Source organism: Terrapene carolina, unplaced genomic scaffold, assembly GCF_002925995.2.
Source record: "Terrapene carolina triunguis isolate 2854851 unplaced genomic scaffold, T_m_triunguis-2.0 Scaffold171, whole genome shotgun sequence".
Lineage (NCBI taxonomy): Eukaryota > Metazoa > Chordata > Testudines > Emydidae > Terrapene > Terrapene triunguis.
In genome coordinates this window covers 142,586-164,254 of record NW_020664522.1, presented here as the reverse complement: position 1 = coordinate 164,254, position 21,669 = coordinate 142,586, and the positions used below count along the sequence as shown (strand labels likewise).

General features: G+C 47.4%; 1 protein-coding gene across 1 annotated transcript in view; it reads right to left on the bottom strand.

The window, feature by feature from the left end:
- CRACR2B (calcium release activated channel regulator 2B) overlaps positions 1-21,669 on the bottom strand; it is an 88,614-nt gene that overhangs the window by 3,269 nt on the left and 63,676 nt on the right. Inside the window, exons 9-16 of the mRNA XM_029912036.1 lie at positions 18,687-18,874; positions 17,174-17,245; positions 16,499-16,553; positions 15,520-15,611; positions 5,903-6,209; positions 5,530-5,665; positions 4,850-4,931; positions 1,813-1,927 (exon numbers count right to left, since the gene is read on the bottom strand). Of these exons, the coding sequence (XP_029767896.1) occupies positions 1,813-1,927; positions 4,850-4,931; positions 5,530-5,665; positions 5,903-6,209; positions 15,520-15,611; positions 16,499-16,553; positions 17,174-17,245; positions 18,687-18,874 (1,047 nt within the window). The remainder of the gene's footprint in view (positions 1-1,812; positions 1,928-4,849; positions 4,932-5,529; positions 5,666-5,902; positions 6,210-15,519; positions 15,612-16,498; positions 16,554-17,173; positions 17,246-18,686; positions 18,875-21,669) is intronic.

Here is a 21,669-nt window from a genome sequence, read left to right as displayed (position 1 = left end):
GAATAGGAGCCTTGCCGTTGACTTTTGTAAAAGCAGGAGCAAACCCCGTGGGACCTGCCAGCTCGCCAGGAGATTTCATTTATTTAGGAACTGTTCTGCAAGCTTTTCAAGTGACACTGGGAAAGGAAGTGAAACTATGGGAATGTTCTGATTACAAGTGGTTGATTTATCAAGCCTTAATGCCAGGGTTTCCGTGAGTGGGCCAGGGAGGAGATGGGATTTTAATTGGGGGGGGAGGGGAGGAGTTGTATTTAGTTTCACTGACTTTTTAAAAGAAAGAAAGAATTCTGCCCTATGAGAATTTAAAAGTCCTGCCAGTTTTTCCTGTAGAGCCTGAATTTCCTTGGTCTGGAGCCATTCAGCTTGATGCCTGCTGAACCCAGCCATCCTTAACTGAAAATCCCCAAGCTAAACAGGGTAAGCAAATTTAAGCCCTCACATAGCATTTTAGCAGCAGCTGTCATTCAGGGGTCACATCTGAAGTCCCTTATTTAGGTAAAATGCCCCTATAACTTCACTGGAAGTCAACTTGAATAAGAACTTCAGCATTTGACCCTGGACCATCTCCAAACGTAAGTATTCTACTCTGCATTTGAACTGCTCAGGCTCAGAGACAGGTGAAAAATATAGGCCAAATTCTCAGACGTGACTAGAGATTTTAGATGCCTCAATTTTTGGGTTCCCACCGTGGCCTGATTTTCGGAGGGCAGGTACTCGGCACATTCTGAAAATTAGGCCCCTTTCAGGTTTCAAGTTGGATTGGGGGGGGGGCGGAGAAGGCACCTGAAATCACTAGATATTTTTGAAAATCTTGGCCTTGAATCCTTAAAATTCCTTGGGGAAAAATGACCAAGCTATTTCTAATGGGTATGCGCAAACTTGCTGACATTATTAATAAAACTAACTGAGCAGATTTATTTCAACCTTGGCTTGATTTTTATGTCTCAGCATGATCTACAAAACGAGCAAAGTTTGACATTCTCAGCTTCAGCTTTGCATCACCCATACACAAAATATCTACTCAGAACATATAGGGAAAGTATTCACCCCTTTCCTCTCCCCACAACTCAAATATATCTGAAATGATTTTGCTTTCAAACTTTCACACACACACAAAAAAAACCCTCTTGCAAATCAACTGAGATTTTTGCAGAATAACATCACCCCAAAATAATGTGTTTGTGAAAGTTACAACAAACTGGAAAAGGGGTTGGAAGAGAATTTATTTATTATTAGTGTTACAATAATGCATAGAGGCTCTAAATCGAGGTCAGGTCCTCATTGTGTTAGGTGCTGGACATACACATAGAAAGAGACAGTCTCTGCCTCAAAGGGCTTTTGATCAAAACAGACCATCATCATGTCTTTGCTGTATGCACAAGAGTAAGAATATTAGGAAACAGCTGAGTTCCAAATAATCAGGTTTACTAAATATATACAAACATGCTACACTTAGCTACATAAATACACTGTTGCTCTGCTAGGTTTTGGTGACTTCTGCAACAGAAGACAAGGAGGCCCACTAGTGGGCTTCCAAATAATTCAACAGAATTCTACCAAATTCCTATCTACTACAATCACCCAAACTACATCTTAGCTATAGTAGCTTAGCTACTTATGTCTGCTATTATGGTTAGTACTGTTTGAGTACCCTACAGACCTTGGACCTTCCAGGCCTTTACTAGCATACAACATGGCTGCTTCAAATGGCCTCCTTTCTAGAGCAGGTCCATGCGGGGTCATTGCAGTAAAAGGAGAATCTTGAGCGATGCCAGCATGTCAAAAACAAGCCCAAACGTGTCTCGCTCTTACCTGGATGCTACTCATCCAGTTCCGCACTGCCACGAAGGAGCACTCATCAGTGATGTCATACATCACAAAGATACCATCCACCTTCCGGAAATACTGCTTGGTGATGCTCCGAAACCTGAAGTCAAATGAAACTGAAGATACTTCCAGCATCCATTCAGCCGTTAACAAGCAAGCAAACTATCCCTTTCTTAACATGGATCATCTCCATCTCTGGAGATATTTAAGAGTAGGTTAGATAAATGTCTATCAGGGATGGTCTAGACAGTATTTGGTCCTGCCATGCGGGCAGGGGACTGGACTCGATGACCTCTCGAGGTCCCTTCCAGTCCTAGAATCTATGAATCTTTGCAGGGCCTGGTGGCAGCTGCAGGAGGCTCAGTCTTTCTAGAGCCAGCTGTGATTCCCATTAACAAACAGGGGCGATGAAGGCAGGTGTCTCGGACTCTTGAGATTTCATCTCCATGGAGGGGCCCAAGGCAGCAGTGAATCAATGAGTAAACTACCATCTGTCCAGAAGCGTGGTGTTTAGAAAGCAGGAAGGAAACCCAGGCCTGGGTTAGGAGGAAGAGGACTGGGAGGAGAGTCCATTTGGATGCGATCAGGAGGAAGATGAAGGATTTGTCATGGGGAAATCTGGGGCTGGAGGCAGGGAAATCTCTGCAGAGTGACGTTTTGGTGGATCTGTAACTTGGACCTTGTCTACATTGGGATTTCAGCCACTGGTTTAGCTACACCAGAGCAAACAGCATTGACCCAGAATAAACCATGTCTATATGAGGACTCTCACAAGTGCAGCCACACCAGGAACAAACCCTTCATCTTATTTCACCCCAGTTTGCAAATGTCTCATACAAGGCAGCCACCTCATGGATGACTCGGCAGATAGATTTGAGTTCCAGGAGAAACTCCAGCGGCTTGGGTAAGTATGTATTTTGGGGAACATACATTCTAGTTCAGGCACATTGTTCACTGAGTTAAACGCAGTAGAGATAGCAAGATCTCCACATATCAGTGCTTTATTAGGAGGACTCTTTAGGACGCAGGCTGACAAGTAAGTCCATTCTCTTGGATAAAGGCTAGAAGAACACGCAGCAGGAAGTGATGTTTCTAAACCAGGGGTAGGCAACCTATGGCACAGGTGCCGAAGGCAGCGCGTGAGCTGATTTTCAGTGGCACTCACACTGCCTGGGTCCTGGCCACCGGTCCGGGGGGCTCTGCATTTTAATTTAATTTTAAATGAAGCTTCTTAAACATTTTGAAACCTTATTAACTTTACATACAACAATAGTTTAGTTATATATTATAGACTTCTAGAAAGAGACCTTCTAAAAACGTTAACATGTATGACTGGCACGCGAAACCTTAAATTAGAGTGAATAAATGAAAACTCGGCAGACCACTTCTGAAAGGTTGCAGACCCCTGTTCTAAACTAAATAACTCTGCTTCCCTTGGAGCATGTTCTCTTCTATGGCCTGTAGGGGGCGCTGTTTACCCTAAGAGCTGGCATCAGGAAAACTCTCCATTTGAGAGAACCAATAGTGTGTCTCTGGAGTTCCAGCAACACCTTTGACACTACAGAGCACACTAGACAGTGGAGTGATGACCACATGTAGTGGTTATTTGCTTCTATGGGCCAAAAGAGATCATCAAGAAGCTCTCCCGTGTGTGGAGGAGTGTATCCCCCTTGCTGATACCAAGCATTGTCTGGGTGCTGCCAGTTAGGAGCTGTTACATCGATATTTTCAGAGCTAAGAAAGATTTTTGCACCATTCCAAGGTCCTGATTCAGGAAAGCAGTAAAGCCACGTGCTTACTTATAAGCGCATGCTAAAGTCCCATTGATTTCAAAGGAATTTACACACATGCTTGAGTGCTTTCCTGAGGAGGGATGATTTCCTGAAGTGGGGTCCCCGAGTGATTCAGGGAAAGCATGTTACAACTAGGTTAGAAACAACTATCACTTGACACCTCTGCCTTGGCATAAATATGGCTACAAGAACTTGTTTAAATGGAAATTTTGCTTCTTTACATGTGTCTGATTTGGGGCAGTCTCTATTTATAATAACCAAGTATATGACACTTCTCGATTGCAAAATCTGATTGGCTGAGATGGGACTTGTAACATTGTTAGTGGCCAGCATAGGGTCACACCACCCCTTGACTCAACCTCATCATGAGATAGGTCTGACATCGCAGCATATTTAGAGAAAAAAATGCACAGTGTTTGAGACAATTTCAGTGCATTTACGCCACACTCCATGAAATTAAATGGCCCCCTTAAAGTGGTAAACTCAGATTTGAAAACACAGCATAATTAAACATGAGTAGCACATGGTAAATAAATGTAGCTCACTCTAACACCGTGTGGTTCTTTGTCCCCTCTAGTGGCTAGACCACAGAAGAGGTTTATCATTGTGTTACTGGCTCTAAGCTAAAAGAGCTAATGCTTTATCTTAAGAAGTAGAGGTTGGTGCTTTTAAATCCAGAGGTCCTAAATTCAATCCCAGCCAGGGCCATTGTTACATAAAATTATTTCCCAACATTCCTGGAGGCATCAGGAGCTGTTTCGAGTGCCACCTGCCCTGCTGTTTTTCAGGAGCACACCAACTTAGGTAGGAGAACTTTAAGGCCCAGAGCAAGTTTGTATCCTGGTGCTAATGATGCATGATGTTTGTATCCCGATGCTAATGATGAGGCTGGCCCCAACCTTAAATATGTGGACAAGTACTCCAGGTGTGTTGAAATTCACACCCTTCCCATGACACTCGGAATCATCCCCTCCACGACCTGCTTGGGAACCACAGATCCTATAGATCTCCTGCATGGAATTGTGATACAGACACTGATGGCAGAACCTTTTGATGCCAGCTAACAATCCCTATAAGGTTAAAATCACATTCCTTGGGACCTGATACAGATCTGCTCTCTCCTCCCACACCCTGCCCACAAGCTCAGTAGCCACTCTCAGCACTTACTGTTATGTGCTGTGAGTTTGGCAGCATGAAATCCTAGCATGGAACCCAATTGCTTCATTTACCTCTCCTGGCCCACTGTGTCCCACAGCTGCAAGGCCACCTGTGTGTTATCCACCATTAAACTCTTCACCTGGTAATCAATACCTGTAGGGGAGGCAACAGCACATGGTGATTGCAGGATGGGGCAGGGGAAAACAGGGAAATGAGGTCTACAGAAAGGATCAGCTGAATTACTTCAGTGAAACAAAATTGCAGGGGCAGGGACTCTGTCTTCCTTTGTGTTGGGGAGGGGCCTAGATCATTTTGGGTGCTCCTGCAGTCTAAAGAAATAACATTACAGTGAAGACACCAATCCTTCCCAACTCTCTCTTCGCCCCAGAAATAGGTTAGACAGCGCCCTGGATAATTCAGAGATCAACAACCCATCTTCTGAAGATCTTTAAGGTGTCTCAGGTTGGGCATCCCAGAATCACTAATCCTTTTTGGAAAATCTTGGCCATTATTTCTCAGTGTCGACAATGTATTCAGTGCTGTGTGGAACATACAGGAGAGAGAAATTATCCACTCCGCTAATGCTGAAGGAGATGGTTCTTATGGGTAATTCTGCACTGCCATGGATCAGAGACACAACAGTGGGATCATTTCAAGCTTCCTTTTTTGACGTGTCATTCTGTCCCTCATTTCCCAGGCCAGAGGCTCACACCGCTGTGACCTGGCAGCACGGGGGAGCCCTTTCACTTACCAATGGTTGCATTGATCTCAGCCAATAACCTGTCATAACAAAAGCGATGGATGAAGGAGCTCTTGCCAACGCCAGAGTTGCCCACAAACACCACTTTGAAGAGACGTTCTGGGGAAGAGCTGGCTGGTTCAGGTGCCTGAATTTGGGGAAATGAGGGTGGGAAGAGAAGAGAGTTTATAGAAACCAAGGTCTGAGTTGTGCTTTATGGGCCAGAACTACAGCTGGTGTAGACCAATGGAGATTGGAGGTGGATGGTAAGGTTCACAAAAGCTCAATCTCCACAAGATTCACCCATCTTCCCCCCTCCCCCACGTCCCTTCACCCCCCGGTAGCACGTGAGGGAAAAGGAAGAGCCCTAAATGATTAGGCTTACCATGGTTTCAGTGCCAATGGGCTGCTCTCTGGGGGACAATGGGGCATCATCGTCCAATTCATCTGCTGTTTGCCTCCAGTTGACATCACCCTTCGGAGCCATCTTTGGGTGCCCGCCAGCACCTGCCATTTGCTGCCGCTCTCGCTTGCAGCTTGAGGTGCGGCCCTCTCCAAAGCTCACTCTGCTTGCTTTCCCCTTCTTCAGTGCCGTTGTGGTGGCCAGGAAGTATTTACAGCTCTTCTGGTTGGGCTCTTCCACAGTCATGTCCTCCAGGAAAGTGAGAGGAAGCTCCCCAGGAACCAGCTGTCTGTGCCAAGACCCATGTGTGCCCCAGAGATGGGATGGGATGAGGGGGGCCAGAAATGATCAATGTGACCAAGTTAGAGCACACAGAATACTGACTGGGACACACACGCTAAGAAACTAGAGGGGGAGGGAGGTGAGAGGCCACAGCACACACGACCCAGTTCTGCAAACACTTATGCACATGTTTAAGTGTTTGCAAGATTGGGATCTGAGACTGTGGATCTTATCCACATTATATAGGTTCAAGGCCTCTTAATGGAACAAAACTAGAAGGAAACTCAGAGATGGTGGCACCAGCAGGTGTACAGACAGGCTGCCCAAGCGTCCATTTCAAACAGCCTCTTATGGCGACTGTCTGTGTTGTAATTAGAGTGGCTCAAAAAAAAAGGGGGGGGGGGGGAATTTAAAGAAAACAAATTGTAGCCAATCCTGTGTGGCAGGTTTCCAAAAAATAGTGATGTTTGGTTTATTTGAAAATGTTTATGATTTTTTTTTAAATAGAAAATTTCTTTTTGCAGGGTTGGTTTTTTTTTTTGGGGGGGGGGGGTTGTTTTGTTTTTTTTCTTTCAGTTCTTGGTTCTCACCCCCCACCCTGTCCATTCCTTTTTTCCTATTGCTGCAGGCAAAGGGAAGGGAAAACAGGGGTGAAAGGAACAGTGGGAGGGAGTGAGGAAAAACAAAACACTGCAAGATGACTGTTTTTCAATTTCTAATTTCATCAAACGTGTGTGCCTTAGAACACGTCCATTATTAGCATCCACAGTTCAGCTGAGTGCTCACATACCCCCCCTCCCCTGCCCCCAAGTTCAGGGGGCTGGACTTGGTGACTTCTCACGGTCCTTTCCAACCCAATACTGCTATGATTTACAACCATGTTAGCTCTGCAACCAGTTCTAAAAAATGGGTTTCAACACCACATACAACTGGCTCAGGGGAAGAAAGAAATCAAAGATCTGGGCTCAGACAGGCAGTTATTCTTCTGAACCGGCTGTTCCCAACTGTAAGCTCTCAACTGCAGCGAAGCTTTTCCCTAGGGAAGGTCTAGTGGGTCATCACCCACTCTGTTGTAGCTGTGAAATGGCTGCATGACTGCCATCCACTGCATGTGTTTGAAGCCATGGCTCCACTAAGAGGGAGGATTATAGGGCCTTAGGGCAGGCTGTCCTGTGCAACCTTCATATATGCTGTTAATAAGACAGCAGGGAGCGCAGTCACCTTTGGAATAATTCATTAGGTACAGAGGACTCATTAGCACTTGGAGCACACGCGTGAGGAGCTGAGAGCTATTAAGTGTTCTATGGCCAGGTTGGCTCGCCATTGTTAAGGACCTAGAAGAAGGGAAAGGGAAGATGAAAAACTGAACTAAGCACTTGATCCAGTGCCCCCTGAACGCAATGGAAAGATTTCCTTTAGCTTCCATGGACACTGGACCAGATCCAAATGAGGTGGGGGCAGGGGAGAGGTGCAGGCTACTTTACAGCCTAATCCTAGGGTAGCATGCTCACAATTGTATCGAGCTCGCATTTAATACAAGGTACTAGTAGATGGGCCAGGGGTCAGCTCTTTTCCCTCTCCCCTAAGCTTAAATGTGGCCAGTACCACTAGGGCTGTGAACATTCATTACCTGCTAAGTGCATTCATTTTCCTCCCTGTATTATAGGGTGGTCAGACTGGAAGTGATGGAGAATAGTTGACCGAATGAAATTCCCATCAGGAGAAAGCTCACACATGGGCTCCAGCTCTTGGAGAATAGAAATGTGCATGACCCTCCCTCTACACCCTAAAGATACACAAGCATGAGTGGCTGGAATATGGGGTTGAGAGGCAAAGGCCTCTTCAGAGTAGGGTTGCCAACTTTCTATTGGCACAAAACCGAACGCCCTAGCCCCGCCCCTGCTTGTTCAAATTCCCAGCAGGTGATTTGCTCAGATGTTGTAAGCCAGACTTTTACCAGGGGGCAGTACTACTTGTTATAACCTCAAATGGAGCTTAAATATGTGGCCACTAGGCTGCAGGGGTAAAAAAGGGGTTTGCATGCAAAGTCTGGTAAACAGGCTAGTGGCTAAAGGAGCGTGCACACCAGGAGTTAACTGCAGACTCTTTTAGCTGCAGGGACAAAATTGGGCCCTCACAACTGCAGATTATTTCTTAAAATTAGTCCATGTGATTTAAGTAATTCAACCACTTTAGTAGCATCACTAAAGGGACAACCATCCAGGGGAGGTCAGCTCTGTAGCTTTGTCTACATGGGGAATTTGCCTTGATTCCAACAATTGGTAGTCAGCCACCCATGTTGCTGCACCAGTGCAAGCCCCATGTGTAGACAAAGAACACCGGCTAGCAGCTCCTATCCCCATCAAGCTGCAACCCACCAAGCTCCAACAGTTAACCCATCATTGGCCCACATTGCGGGGAGGGGGCAATTAGGGACCCCGGCTGGGCCAGCAGGCTGGCTCAGCTGATCACAGACTTATGGCATGCGACTAACACGACACAGATTCCTGTCTAACCGTTTGACTGGCTTGTCCTCCAACACATATTTGCCTATCACTGACCCGTTCTTCAACAAGGGCCTTTTACTCTGAGGTGCCTGGAAATTAAAGAGAGGGGATGAAAAGAGCAATTAGGATTCATCAGCCAAATGACCAAGCACCAGATGGCACCAGCTCAAACCCCATGGAGTGAATGGCAGCTCCAGCCTCACAAGGGAGATGGTTTTTCAACCCTTTCAAGGCTTTGGGATGTACAGCAATTGAGTCCAACCAATAGCCAACAGCTTTGGGTGGATGTGCGAGAGGGGTTAAAGAATTATATGCAATTAGAAGTCATAATGGGGAGCGTCAGGAGATTTTCACTGTAACCGATACATTACATTTCTGGGCCCTGAGTCAGGAAGGTACTTAAGCATACACCTAGCTTTAAGCACATGAATGGTCCCAGTGAAAATCACCAGCCTTATTCTCAGCATGAGCCGAAGTAGCGAGCTGAATTTGGGCCCTTCTTATGATTTTTCGTACTTTGAGGTGCTAAAGGCCGTGTCATGATTGGAAGGATTATGGCAAACGGGAATTTCCCGTTAAGTAGGGAATCATACTGTCCTTCTGTATGGATCAGTGTCTCATAAAGCTAGAGGTTGTGGTTATTGCACACATTGTTCTTAATCACAACTGCAGCACACCTGTTCACCTAGTCCCATCCCATGTAGGTATTGCAGCAGATGGAGAGAGATTGGTGCTCAAAGGGGATCTGTGCCAGGACCTCCTCCTGCTTGTACTATGCAGAAAGCCACACGTACTCCATAGGAACAGCAGGTGAGAAAAATCACTTCTCCAATAGGGGCTTTGATAGCAACATGTATGTGTGTCTAAGGAGAAAATTTCACTTGGCAGCTGTTGTGATAATTGGGCCGACAAAGTTACCAGAGGCGGGAGCTCACTTGTAAGACATGCATGAAAGTTCACAAGATGTTACAATAACCTGTAATAACAAATGTTGGTGGAAAGTCAGTCAAGTTGTCAGCAATGACTGTTATAAATAGGTGCAAGAGAACCAGAGACTAACCGAGTTCAAACCAAAAAGGCCACATTGCTAGAACTATGCTGAACTCATGCTTGGTAACAACAGAAGATGGGGACTTGGAAAGCAATGGACCAAAATCAGTGTGGTAGCTATTATGCCAAATGGGTGGACCAAACAACAAGGGGGTGGGCTATTCCACCCACCATTCCCTTTGTGGGCCCTTAAAGAGAGAGACTTTGGGGGAGAAAATAGAAGAAGAGATGGAGGCTACTGGAGCTAGCTTCACCATTGTCGCTGCCATCGTCCCCGTCTCCTGGGACCCCGCACCTTTGTCATCCTAATCCTGAGAGATGTCCTGCCCACACTAGGCCAGAGGGAAGGACCCAGATGACATCACCACACCTACCAGCTATAGCAGAATCCCAGCCACCCCTGAGGTGAAATGGGATCAGACTAACAGTGGCAGGAACAGCTCTAGCTCATCTCAACTAACTTCTCTTTTACCCAGAAGGGCAGTTCTGACTGTCTTTGATCCCACCTAAGAGACTGTCAGACATGGGGTTTTTCCCCTTCTAAAAATCGCACTCCAGCTAAAGGGAAAGGGACCAAGGGATGTTCTTAAAATCAAACCCTTATTTAATGCTTTACATTTCAAAGTCTTTAATTATTTTTTTCTTTTCTTTATATTTAATTAAAGGTTAAAAGGATTTTTAATGGTATGTTTGCCATAGTGCTAAGCATGCTGAGGTCTCAGTATAACAATCCCAAACACTGTTTAATGATGGCTATGACTGGGTTACGTTAATACCTTTGGGCCTCTCTATTCCATCTAAATTAATACCACACCAATGCTGCTTTTTAATGGCATTTCTCATATTTATCCTTGTCTGACTGGCCCCTTCCCTGCAGCCAGCTTCCCAGAGAGCACGGAAAAAAATTATTAAAGTAAAACAAACACACCTGTGAGGTAGGGACGTTCCCACAAAGAGAGCCTCAGTGACTTGCCCGAGGTCAGGCTGGGGGTCTATGGCAGAGCAGAGAAATTGAACCCAGGCTAGCATGCTCACCACTGGAGCAGTCTGCCTCTCTTCACCCAGCTGGCCCTCATCCACCCCGAGCCACAACAAAAGAGACAAGGCACAGATGAGAGAGTGTGCTCCATATGCTGGCTTAGGGGAGGGGTGAGGTCTCTTTTCCAGATTATACATCATTTTGGAGGCCTACAGGCACAAACACAAGATTTTGAGGGAGTGGGAGGGGGAGGGGCAAGGATGTGGAAGTGGGTTTATAACCTACCCTACATCCACAGGAACAGCAATTCTTGGCCTAGAGAACCCCTGCAAATGGCTCATGGCTCATGCTAAGTGCTCCCAGGGGTTGTGCTTCACATGCACACAGCCTAAGCTGGGATGTTTACTGGCCCTCCCCCCCAATTAAGAAACCCCCACCCCACGCTGAAACAACCCTTCCCCCCAAATCTCATCCCAAGGCAATTTTTTAAAAATATAATCAAATGTGGACAGTAGCTTCTCAGGGGACAAGAACTCTAAACCGGTGGTATTTTAAAATAGTCTTCTGGAGTCGATGGCCTCCCTTGCCTACAGGGCTAAGCTGAACTGCGAGTTGAAAAAATATTACCACAGAAAATAAACATTTGGGGCCAGATCCCACCTCAATGGAAACCAGCAAAAAGAGCTTCTGTTTCTATTTCCAGAGCATGGCAAAGGAAAGGGATTTAAATATACACCATGTCATGCCCTAGGGCTGATGGTATCTGGTTATAAAAAAGGAGCTCTGTCAGGGGCTAGTTTATATCAGGAGGTCCCTGATTCTCAAACAGCCACAGACCACGTATCCCGCACCGTAAGGTCTCAAAGCACCCTTGGTAACCCATTTCATGAAGCGCATATTAGAATGTGGTGCAAGTGTTCCTCCCAGGGTGAAGCAAAGCACAGGAGACACTCAGCCACAGCGGGAGGAGAAAACATGCAGGGGTCTGACTGGGAATAGCAGTTGAAATTTGAGTGCAGTCTCTCAACGCTTGGAACCCTGTAGCCATCTCATGTGTCACATGAGCCTCGGGCAATCCCGCAGAGCCCAGTCAGTCACCTTTGGAGCTCAGGTGACTCCTGGGTAATCTGTTACCAGTCAGCCCTACCCACAGAGTAAACATTACCTACTAAATAAATACCTATTTCTAAAAAAAGAGAGAGAGTTGCTGGGATTTTTTTTTCATTGGTTCGTCAGGCTTTTATTGGCTTGTTGGCTTCGTGTAACTTTGACTCTTCACATAGATGATACAGACACAAACATGACATCACAACTGTACAATACACAATGCCCAGGATTCCATGAAGACAACAGAAAACATAGACTTACTATGGGGGGGAGGGAAGGCATGTCCTTTACTTCTCATTCACATTCCACCGCTGGCATGTCCTGGCAGTCTAGGTCCCAGTGCCTTACTAGTGGTGAATAGACGAATCTTGCCTGATCAGGACAGCACCTTTGCTAACACACACCACACAAATATAACAACATGGCTGGGGATCAAACCTGGGACTTCCGGATCTAAAAGCACAAGTTTGTACTGCGTCTGCTGAAGGATCAGCTGTTTGCTCATAAACCTGTGTGTGTGGTCGAGCCACTAGAGGGCGATGCAAAGCCACACTATGTTAGCCTGGATTGCACAAACATGTCCATGGCAACGTTAGAAGCTTTTAGGAACAGGGCCAGCTCCAGGCACCAGCTTGGCAAGCAGGTGCTTGGGGCGGCCACTTCGGGGAGGAGCAGCACGTCCAGCTATTCGGCGGCAATTGGGCGGACGGTCCCTCACTCCCGCTCGGAGCGAAGGACCTTCCGCCAAATTGCCGCCGCAGATCGCGATCGTGGCTTTTTTTTTTTTTTTTTTTTTTGGGCTGTTTGGGGCGGCCAAATCCCTGGAGCCGGCCCTGTTTAGGAAGAATGAGGGATAAAATCCTTCCTAAAAGAGAGCAGAGAATCAGGCTTCTTGTTGTAATTAGGCACATACAGTCCCATATCCCTCACTTTAGCCCATGTGCTTGTTCCTTGCACCTTCATTTCACAGAAATAACATTATCCATCCTAAGATTTACAAAGAGCTAAATTTTTAAATTATTTTTGCTTATTTAAAAAATAGATACATTCCCTCTCCACGAGGGGCGGTGTTTAAACACACGTGCCAAAACCACAGAAAAGGCCCTATTGCTGCTGCTGATGGCTAGAACTTGCATCACCATCCAGTAGGCAGAGTCCCTGTAAGGGAGCTGTGGCCAATCAATGTCCCTGACAGCCTCACAGGCCTTGAATTACTTCATATTGAAATGAGATGTGGATTGGTTGACCACCAGAATCCCTGGGTTTAAAAGCAGCAAGCTGTTTCCACTGGTCAAATATTAATAGAAACACTAGGCTGGGAAGTCTGAAGTCCCCCCACCCACCCTCAGCTAGGGGGTCACTGTGGAAAGAAAGCCCTGTGTCTGGAATACAGGCTCTGACTTTGAATGCAGTTCCTATTATAACCTGCCCAGGTTACCAATTCTCTCTTGAGGGACAGATTTTCTTTGCACCATACCACCAGTATGATCTGCTCTTAAAGCAGCATGAAGTTGATTGGCTGGTGGTACACAGCTGATGTCAGGGTTCTTACACCATTCCCCCTCCCTGCTACCAGCATAGGAGGGGGAAGGGTAAAGGCAGCACCTGTGTGCCACGCTGTTCTTAGGCTGCATTTCAGCCTCATGGGTCTGTTACAGCTGGCACAAGTCAGAGCAGCCCTCAGGTTGCTCTAATGCAGCACAAGGGGATCAGCCCTGGACAGAGCTACAGCAGGAGCAGGGCATGCCAGGTGAGCTTTATGCCACCTTTATGCGCATACCCCTGAACTGGACCCTGTGCATCAGCCATACCACAGCACCTGGCTCATGATTTTAAATACACATTGTGTCATCTATATTACATATAGATGTATGCACACTCATACACACACAAACAATAGCTAAATGTTTGAATGGTTCAAAATAAGAGACCCAGCTATTGTTGTAACAGCTGAAGTGGCCTGGTCTTGCCTGAATGCTGACCTGGCTTTTCTTCTGGAGCAGATTTTAACAGCAATCTATGGTGAATCTAAGCCTATGGGTAACTGAGGTTTTGGTTGCTAAGTCTATACAGTAACATTTCACATACAGGGCTAGAAAAATGGGTCTGATATAAGCCTCACTGACTTCATTTGAACTCTGATGATTTACCCCCGATGAGGATCTGGCCCCAAAATGCCTAAAATAAAGAAATATGGCAAGAAACCGATCAGTGTTTTCTCCTGACCTGTCGTTTTGGGTGTGGCTGAGGCTTCAATACAACGCCCAGGCAGGGGCTCTGGGACAGATTCCATTCTCCAATACAGTCTGTGCCTCAGGTGCGCTATGTTCGGTACAGAAGCATTTTCTGACCTCTTTAAAGGCGTCCGTGGCTGTTTCTTGAATCAGTTGCTAACTTTTTTCCTATTGCCACCACCCCCGTCAATTAAAATACAGTTAAAAAACCCAACTAAGAGAGAGTATCCCTACAGTTCTGGGGCAGAAATATCTTAGAGTGGAGGTGTGTCTGTAGTATTCCTCTGAATGGCTCTAAAACAAAACAAGACAAACAGATTCTGTTTCTGCCCTTTAGGCTATATAGACTGCCTCAAAGGGGGGCCTTTCCCCCATTTTATTTAACATCAGAAATACCAGGCCCTGACTTCCTTCATATTGGTGGAGGACCAGAATGGTAATATCACAAGAGGCTGAAAACTGAGCTGAACCTCTCTAGGCACGGGGAAGGGATACTAAAGCCTTGTCCACACTGGGAGATTATTCATATATTTGCACCAATGCCACTGAACCAGTGCAAACAAGCTGCACTGGTGTCACAAGTGCCTTGCACCAGTACAACTACCCCAGTTTGAAATCAAGGGAAAAGGAGCCGGGGGGCAGGGAAAGTTTCCTTGACACAACAGTTCATTAAGAAGAAACACTAGGATGCCAAGAGGGTGGTTATCATCCCAGCTCAGAAGCCTGGGCAGTTGTGATGGAAAGGCCTGGCATTGAAGCAGAATATAGTGAAAAAGGTAAAAGCACCATTTTCCCCCCTGTTTGCATTGGACTCTGCGATAAAGTGATCTGGTTTTATTGGGTTATTTTTCCAGGAGAGGGCAGTAGGCTAACATGCCAATGGCACATGATCCCTACAATAAAGCCAGCAGGTGGATTGGATATCCTGAATGACTGCATACCATCTCTTGGTGCAGCAGGGACTCTGGTTACTCCGGAAGAGGTGAGCTGGTACCTCCTCCAGATGGCTTAGCTAACACTTTTCACCCAGGACACAGGCAGAGCTGGAACGCTGCCTGGAACTGTGTGCTCTGATATGGTAGATTCCAGCTATGGCCTAGATCGTGGCTAGCTACCCAAGACCAATTGGCACCATGACGCTCACGCACGCGATTAGCAGCTTCAGCAAATCCCCATGCAGGATTCAGAAACAAATCCCGCCCTCTGAGCCCTAAAGGAAATAGTCAATGCAATTACATTGTTCTGAAACAAGCCCTTCCTTCTTTGGATTTTACTCCAGCCTTTCTTCCAGGAGAAGCAGCTTGCAGCCAAAGCGTAGACGGGACCCCTGAAAACTGATCCCACCATGCTTTCATTCACACGTCATCATGCTGGTCTTGCTGGTTTTCCTGGCCCCTACCCAAGTGCCAGGCTGGCTTGGACATGTTGGATCCTCCTTACCCCAGCCCTCTGCTTTGCCTCCTTGCACGCTCATTGACATTGCTGGAAGGCTGTCCCCTCCATGTCTTCACCAATGGAACACGGTGGCAGGGCTGGGGGAAGATGACCCCTGGTTGCAAGGATGGATCTAAGTGTGAGTGAAGGGGAGGGGAAAGGAGCTTTGCTGCAGGATGAATGAAGGGCTCACAAGGACATCCACCTACACCACATGCTCTTGCTAGTCTGGGAGGCCATCCAGCCTTTAAATAAATGCTGGGATGCCGGTGAGCTCGCCTGCCCCACACATCATATGGTGCCAATAGCTCTGCTCACCCCCCACCCAAGGCTGCATCTTCAAGACGATCAGACTGTGGGCGAAGGTGATGCAGATGAGGCCGACAGTGAACCCAATGGTGCTGTTCCCCGTCCTTTACGGGGTCTGAGCCCCATCCCCCTCCTTGTGGGCTTGCTGTTGCATGTCTGTGCAGCACATTTGACAGGGATTGGGCTGGGACCAGGCTGGCAGTGGCTGGCACAAAGGACGGAGGGGCTAGGCAATACTACTTGCTATAATCTCAAATGGGGCCTGGAGGCTGCAGAGATGGGTGCCAGCAGGCAGACAATCTCTCTGGACTCTACCCCCTCATCACCATTCAGGTTAACACAGCCTGACCTCCGGCGTGGGATTCAGCACCAGTGCCCTCCAGGCCTTGAATTCCCTGGCTCAAACACAAACGCCCTTGGTCCCCACACTTGGGCTCCCCCTTCACCACGGCCAGAGGGCAGTGGACTCCAGCAGTCCCTTCCCACCGGCCTGAATGTAATCTGCACGGTGCTCTCCAGAATGGGAGAAGTGCGTGGAAGTCTAAGGTGCCACACCAGGCCTCGGGTGCTTGGGTCAGTGTCCCCCGTGGAAGTGCAGGGCCCCCGAGTGGTGACAATAACAGCAGCAGACGAAAGGGCGGTGGCTGGGGATTAGGATTTTCTTTCTTAGACTAACCAGCTTCTTGGCTTCAAAGGCATCTCTGTCATCCCGAAGCTTCTTGTTCATCTCTCTGCTCCAAAGGAAGGTGAGAGAGAGAGACAAGCAGAGTGGTTACCAAGCGCTCCTTGGGAGCAGGGCAGACACCAACACTGGAGAGCTAATTAGGGAAATAAGGACGCCCTTCCTGCCAGATGGGTTGGGTGGGGGTCTCAGTCCAGATAACGATGGGACTCCATAGTATAATCTCCTCCCCTGGATGAATCGCTGGGTGAGAACCTATGGCCTAGGTTATGCAGGAGGTCAAGCTAGATGATCATACTGGCCCTTCAGTGAATCTGTGGATGCCACCGAAATACATTAAATATTATTACAGCTTCCTGGAGAGACAAAGAATCCGTATGGTGCTTCAGCAACTTTGGCACATCTGGAAACAAGCTAGCCAGAAGAGGACCAGAGCTAATGAACCAGCTCAAATCCCTCTGGCTATTGGTTGGAGGATTCCCAACTCCCACCCCAAAGAGTCACTAATTCTGGATGCTAAGGAGCACTCCCAGAGCAAACAAGCAAGCTTGAGCACTGCTGGAGTTTTGAACCTATTTCTGTCTGTGGGGTGGATAACACCGCTGACCTTTCCACCTCTTCTCTAGTCTCCTGTCTAGGGAAGTAGCAGTCTCTCAACACCCCCCTTACCTGAGGAGCTCCAGCTGTCGAAGAAGGCTTTGTTTCTCTTTCTGCATGTTCTTAGAGACTCTGAACACATCCCTGTGTAAAGGGAGGGGAAAAGAAAACAAGAAAAAGAAAAAGAAACAAGGTTAAGCGAAAGACTAGAAATGATGGAAAATCTGCCTGCCCCCACAATTGCACTGTCTCTCATGCACACACAAGTGATGTTGCTAAAGGTACAAGCCTGCCAGCTTCAAAGATAGTTCAGTGGATAGCGCATTGGCTTTGGAGCCAGCAGACCTGAGTTCTACTCTGAGCTCTGCCACAAGCCTACTGTGTGTCCTTGGGCAAGTCACTTTCCTTCTCAGCACCTCAGTTACCCCACTTGTAAAATAGGGATAATGTCATGGCTAGGTTGTGGGCAGCCCAACTTAGTAATTAGACCCAGAGTTTGCAGCCACAATATAGGAATTAAGAGTTGGCTGAGTCAGGATACTGGGAGGTCAGAAGCAGGAGACAAGCTAGAGGCTCAGGAACCACAAGTCAGATGCTAAGAGTCAAACTGGATGGAGATGCCAGGAAATGGAGCAGGAAGCACAAGGCATGCAGTCCAGAGGAAGATGGAGCCCAGTTGTTCAGAGAGGTTCCTGCTGCTGGCTTACGTAGGACCAGTGGGCCACACTGGGGCCAGGTTTTGTAGGTCCCACATAAGCGGCTGCCAGTTGGAGTGTGGCTGCTCCCAGAGAACCTTATGGGCCCAGGTTTGAGACCCATGGGTCATGACTGATAATGATACATGCAGGGCTGCCGCTTCCACTAGGCGACCCTAGGCGGTCACCTAGGGTGGCAGGATTTGGTGGGGTGGCATTTTGCCGTCCTTGGCGGAAATTCGGAGGCGGGTCCTTCACTCGCTCCAGGACCCGCCGCTGAAGTGCCCCGAAGACACGGAGTGGAAGGACCCCCGCCGCCGAATGCTCAGATGAGGAGCGCTGCCGCCTAGGGCCGCAAAAACCCTGGCACCGTTCCTGGATACATGCCTCTGTTTGTTAATGCATCATGAGATGAAAAGCTGCTATGTAAGAACTAAGTCTTATTATTAGGTAAAGGCTGAAAAGATGCACCCCACAGTGGCTGCGATACAATTATTGTAACCTCTCTAGCTGAGGCTACAATAAACTGGAGAGCACATGAAAGAAACCCCCCTACTGCTTTAAATAAAAATTCTTTGCCCTTGTACAGTGCTTTCCAGCCAAGCATCTATTAACACATTAATTTAGCCTCACAACTCCCCTAGCAGGGGACTATTAGCATTAGTCATGTTTTATCAATGAGAAAACCACCACAGGGAGTTGATTACTTGTCTTCCCCAGGATCAGATATTGAGCTCATGACAGAGCCAGTAATAGAACCCAGGTCTCCAGCTTCCAAGTGCTGTTCCTTAACCAGTAGACAGCTCCTCTTACCGGGTACCAGGTAAGTCATGCTGCACAAGCAGCTACCAGCTTCCACTGCACATTCTGTAACCGCTGTCCAGCCATACCTGTCTTTCTGTTCCTGTTCACACTGAGCCTCCTTCTGGAGACGCTCCAGATGCCCCTTGGCCACCTCCAGCTCCCACTTGCTTCTCTCCAGCTGCTCCAGGAGGTTTTCATTCAGAAGCTGGAGCCGCTCGTTCTGCACCCGGGTCTCCAGCTGCTCAGAGTTCAGAGACTGTATTTGATGTTCCAGCTGGGAAAGAGGAAAAAAGGCAAAGAATAGTAAGAGCCACCTGCCAGATTCAGGAAGCCACAGCCGTACAATGGGCCAGAAAAGCAGATACACAACGTGCTATCGAGGAGCTGCTCCAGGTAAGCTGCCCAGAAGGACGTGGATAGGCTGTCAGCATTACACTCAGTGTGACGTAAAGCCACAAGCTAGGTATTTCAAAGCCTGCTATCCTGTGCTGACCTCCCTGAACCGATAAGTCACAGCACACAAATGTGTGCACAATCGCACCCCACTGTGGAACGGCAATATCAAAGGAAAAAGGGGAAGAGAAGGCTGGAGAAGCAGCAGTAACTCTGCTCACCTCACACCAAGAATAGGACATTATTATTTACTGGTTGTATTACAGTAGTACCTTGCAGCTGAGTCCTGGCCCAGGAACCCAGGCTGACAGGTGCTATACAAACAGAACAAAAAGAGCCACCCCCTCCAAGAGCTTACTATGTAAGTATACAACAAGAAACAACAGATGGATACAGGCAGACACATGGGGAGCACAAGGAAACGAAGAGACAACATTGGTCAGCATGATAGGCAGTGGTCTCAGACGTTCATTGAGGTTCGTGAGTTTCAGGTTAGGTGTTTGGCAGAGGCAATGAGTGAAATGATTAGAGCAGGGAACTGGAAGTCGGGATGCCTGGAGCTCACTCAAAATACCCCTTAAATCTCATCTTGCAGCTGCCCGCTTACAAACTGGAATGAGAAGGTTTACAGCACTTTGGCAGGGGCTTTCCCTGACAGGCCTTCATGCACCAGAATGTCAGAGGCAAGCGCCCTGCTGAGCCAAGTTTAACCCCGTGGAGACAAGTAGATGTGCTCTACATTACCTAGGCACGAGGTCGAGTTAAGGACAAGGTGAGATCTGATCTCATGCACATGCCAGCCTTGCTAGGGCCCCTCTAGGAGGGGATGTGTACTCTGAACTGCCTTCTTGCTGCAAGCTTAAGTCAGACCCTTATCTGAAAGCAAGATAGAGAGAGATAAGGCAGGATCTCATGCATGGCCATCTCTGGACAGAAGGCTCCCATGGAATGTAAACATCCAGCTATACTGGTGAAGCCTGGCTCTCCTCTATAGCATGGTATGCTGCACCTGCTCTACCAGGCCATATGGAGACAGGTGGTGCGTGCAAACACTGGATTGCTAGGGTATGTTTGAGCAGGGGCCATTCATCCTGGATTTCTTGGAAGGCCACATACGGAGCCCCTTATCTGAGGAAGCCTTACAGACAGCCTCAAAGATTAAATGTTTTAGCTTGCTAAGGATTCGGAGCAGACCCAATGAATCCCAGTTACTTGAACCCCATCTCTCCAAACCACCCTATCTAACAGATGGCCAACATTCCTCCATGCCTGTTGATTCTCGATTAGATAGAGCTGCTTGGTGCTGTTCAAGCCATGTGGCTAGCTGGGACCCTACCATAGCCCTGAACAAGAACTAGTTTGTACGTATCTAAAGCAGACTCATTAGCTGGTCTGGTTGTGGAATCTACACAAAGGAAAACCCAGAAGACACACAATGAGCAAAATGTCTCTGATATTTTGCTTGCTGCAGATTTGCCTAGTCCATGGATTTCCAGCTAAGCCCCTCCCATCTCCTACAAGCCATTTCTGAAAACCTAGCTCTTCCACAAAGAATTCCAGATAGAGCAGGTCGGAAGTTGGGTCCTTCTTCCCCCTGTGTAAAATTTTGATTTTTTTTTAAAACAAACAAAACCAAAAACAAAAATATGTTGGGTTGAAAACAGAAAAGATTTCCGTTTTCCACAAAAGCATTGAAATGTGTTGATGGAAGCGCAGAGACACTTTCAGTACAAATTTTTAGTTAGCTGAAAACCCTATTTTTCATCCAAAAAAGTGTGAGCCTTAATACCAGCTGCGATGACTGCATGGCACTGTGTGTCTAAACTGAATCCAACCAGCTTGTACTTTAAGACAGCAATTCTCTCAGGGCAGGGATGTGCTATTGATTTGAGGCAGTTTGTCTGCTACACTGAGCCAGGAATACTTATGGCAATATTATATATATTATATTATATATATATATATAAAAATATTGCCACTTCAATATGACCACTAGGGAGTCCCCTCCCAGAGCAGCAGCTCTGCCATCCAGCATGGCTCGCACTGACCTGAGCACCTCTGACTGGCATGAGTTAACCCTGGATCCAGTCAGCAGGCGCCAGGCAGGTAATTTGCAATGAGGGAGCTCTCAAGCAGAGGGAGGAGAGCAAAACTGGGAGCTGCTTTAGGAGAGGCAGCCATTGAACATCAGGGTTTTGCTGTGTAAGGCAAGATTAGGGCCATCACTGCTGCATAAATGAAAATCGGGGCGAGGGGAACAGGGCAATCAGCTTATATGCAGCTGTGCTACTCAGCCTGGGTCTCTGTCACCTCAAGCATCAGCGAGACAGGCCATCCTCATAGTGTGTCACAAGGTGCTTCCTCGCCTTTTCCCTGCATTGCAAGAGTGCTGCCGCCATGCTCCTAGGGCCTGACCTAAAGTCTATTGCAGACAGTAGGAGTCTTCCCATTGACTTCAGTGGATTTTGGATCACATCGCTACGTCCTTGTCAACCCTTAGAGGTCGAGACTCAAACATAGAACCTGACCTTGTTTTATCACTAGACTGTGCTGCCCCCACCTTCCCTCCCGGCTGTGGGTTTAGTCGTGGTGATCCATACATTAGCAACCTCCATTCAAAGTAATTGCATTTATCTGTGCCAAGGTATGAAACCACCCACCTTAAAAAAGCCTGAG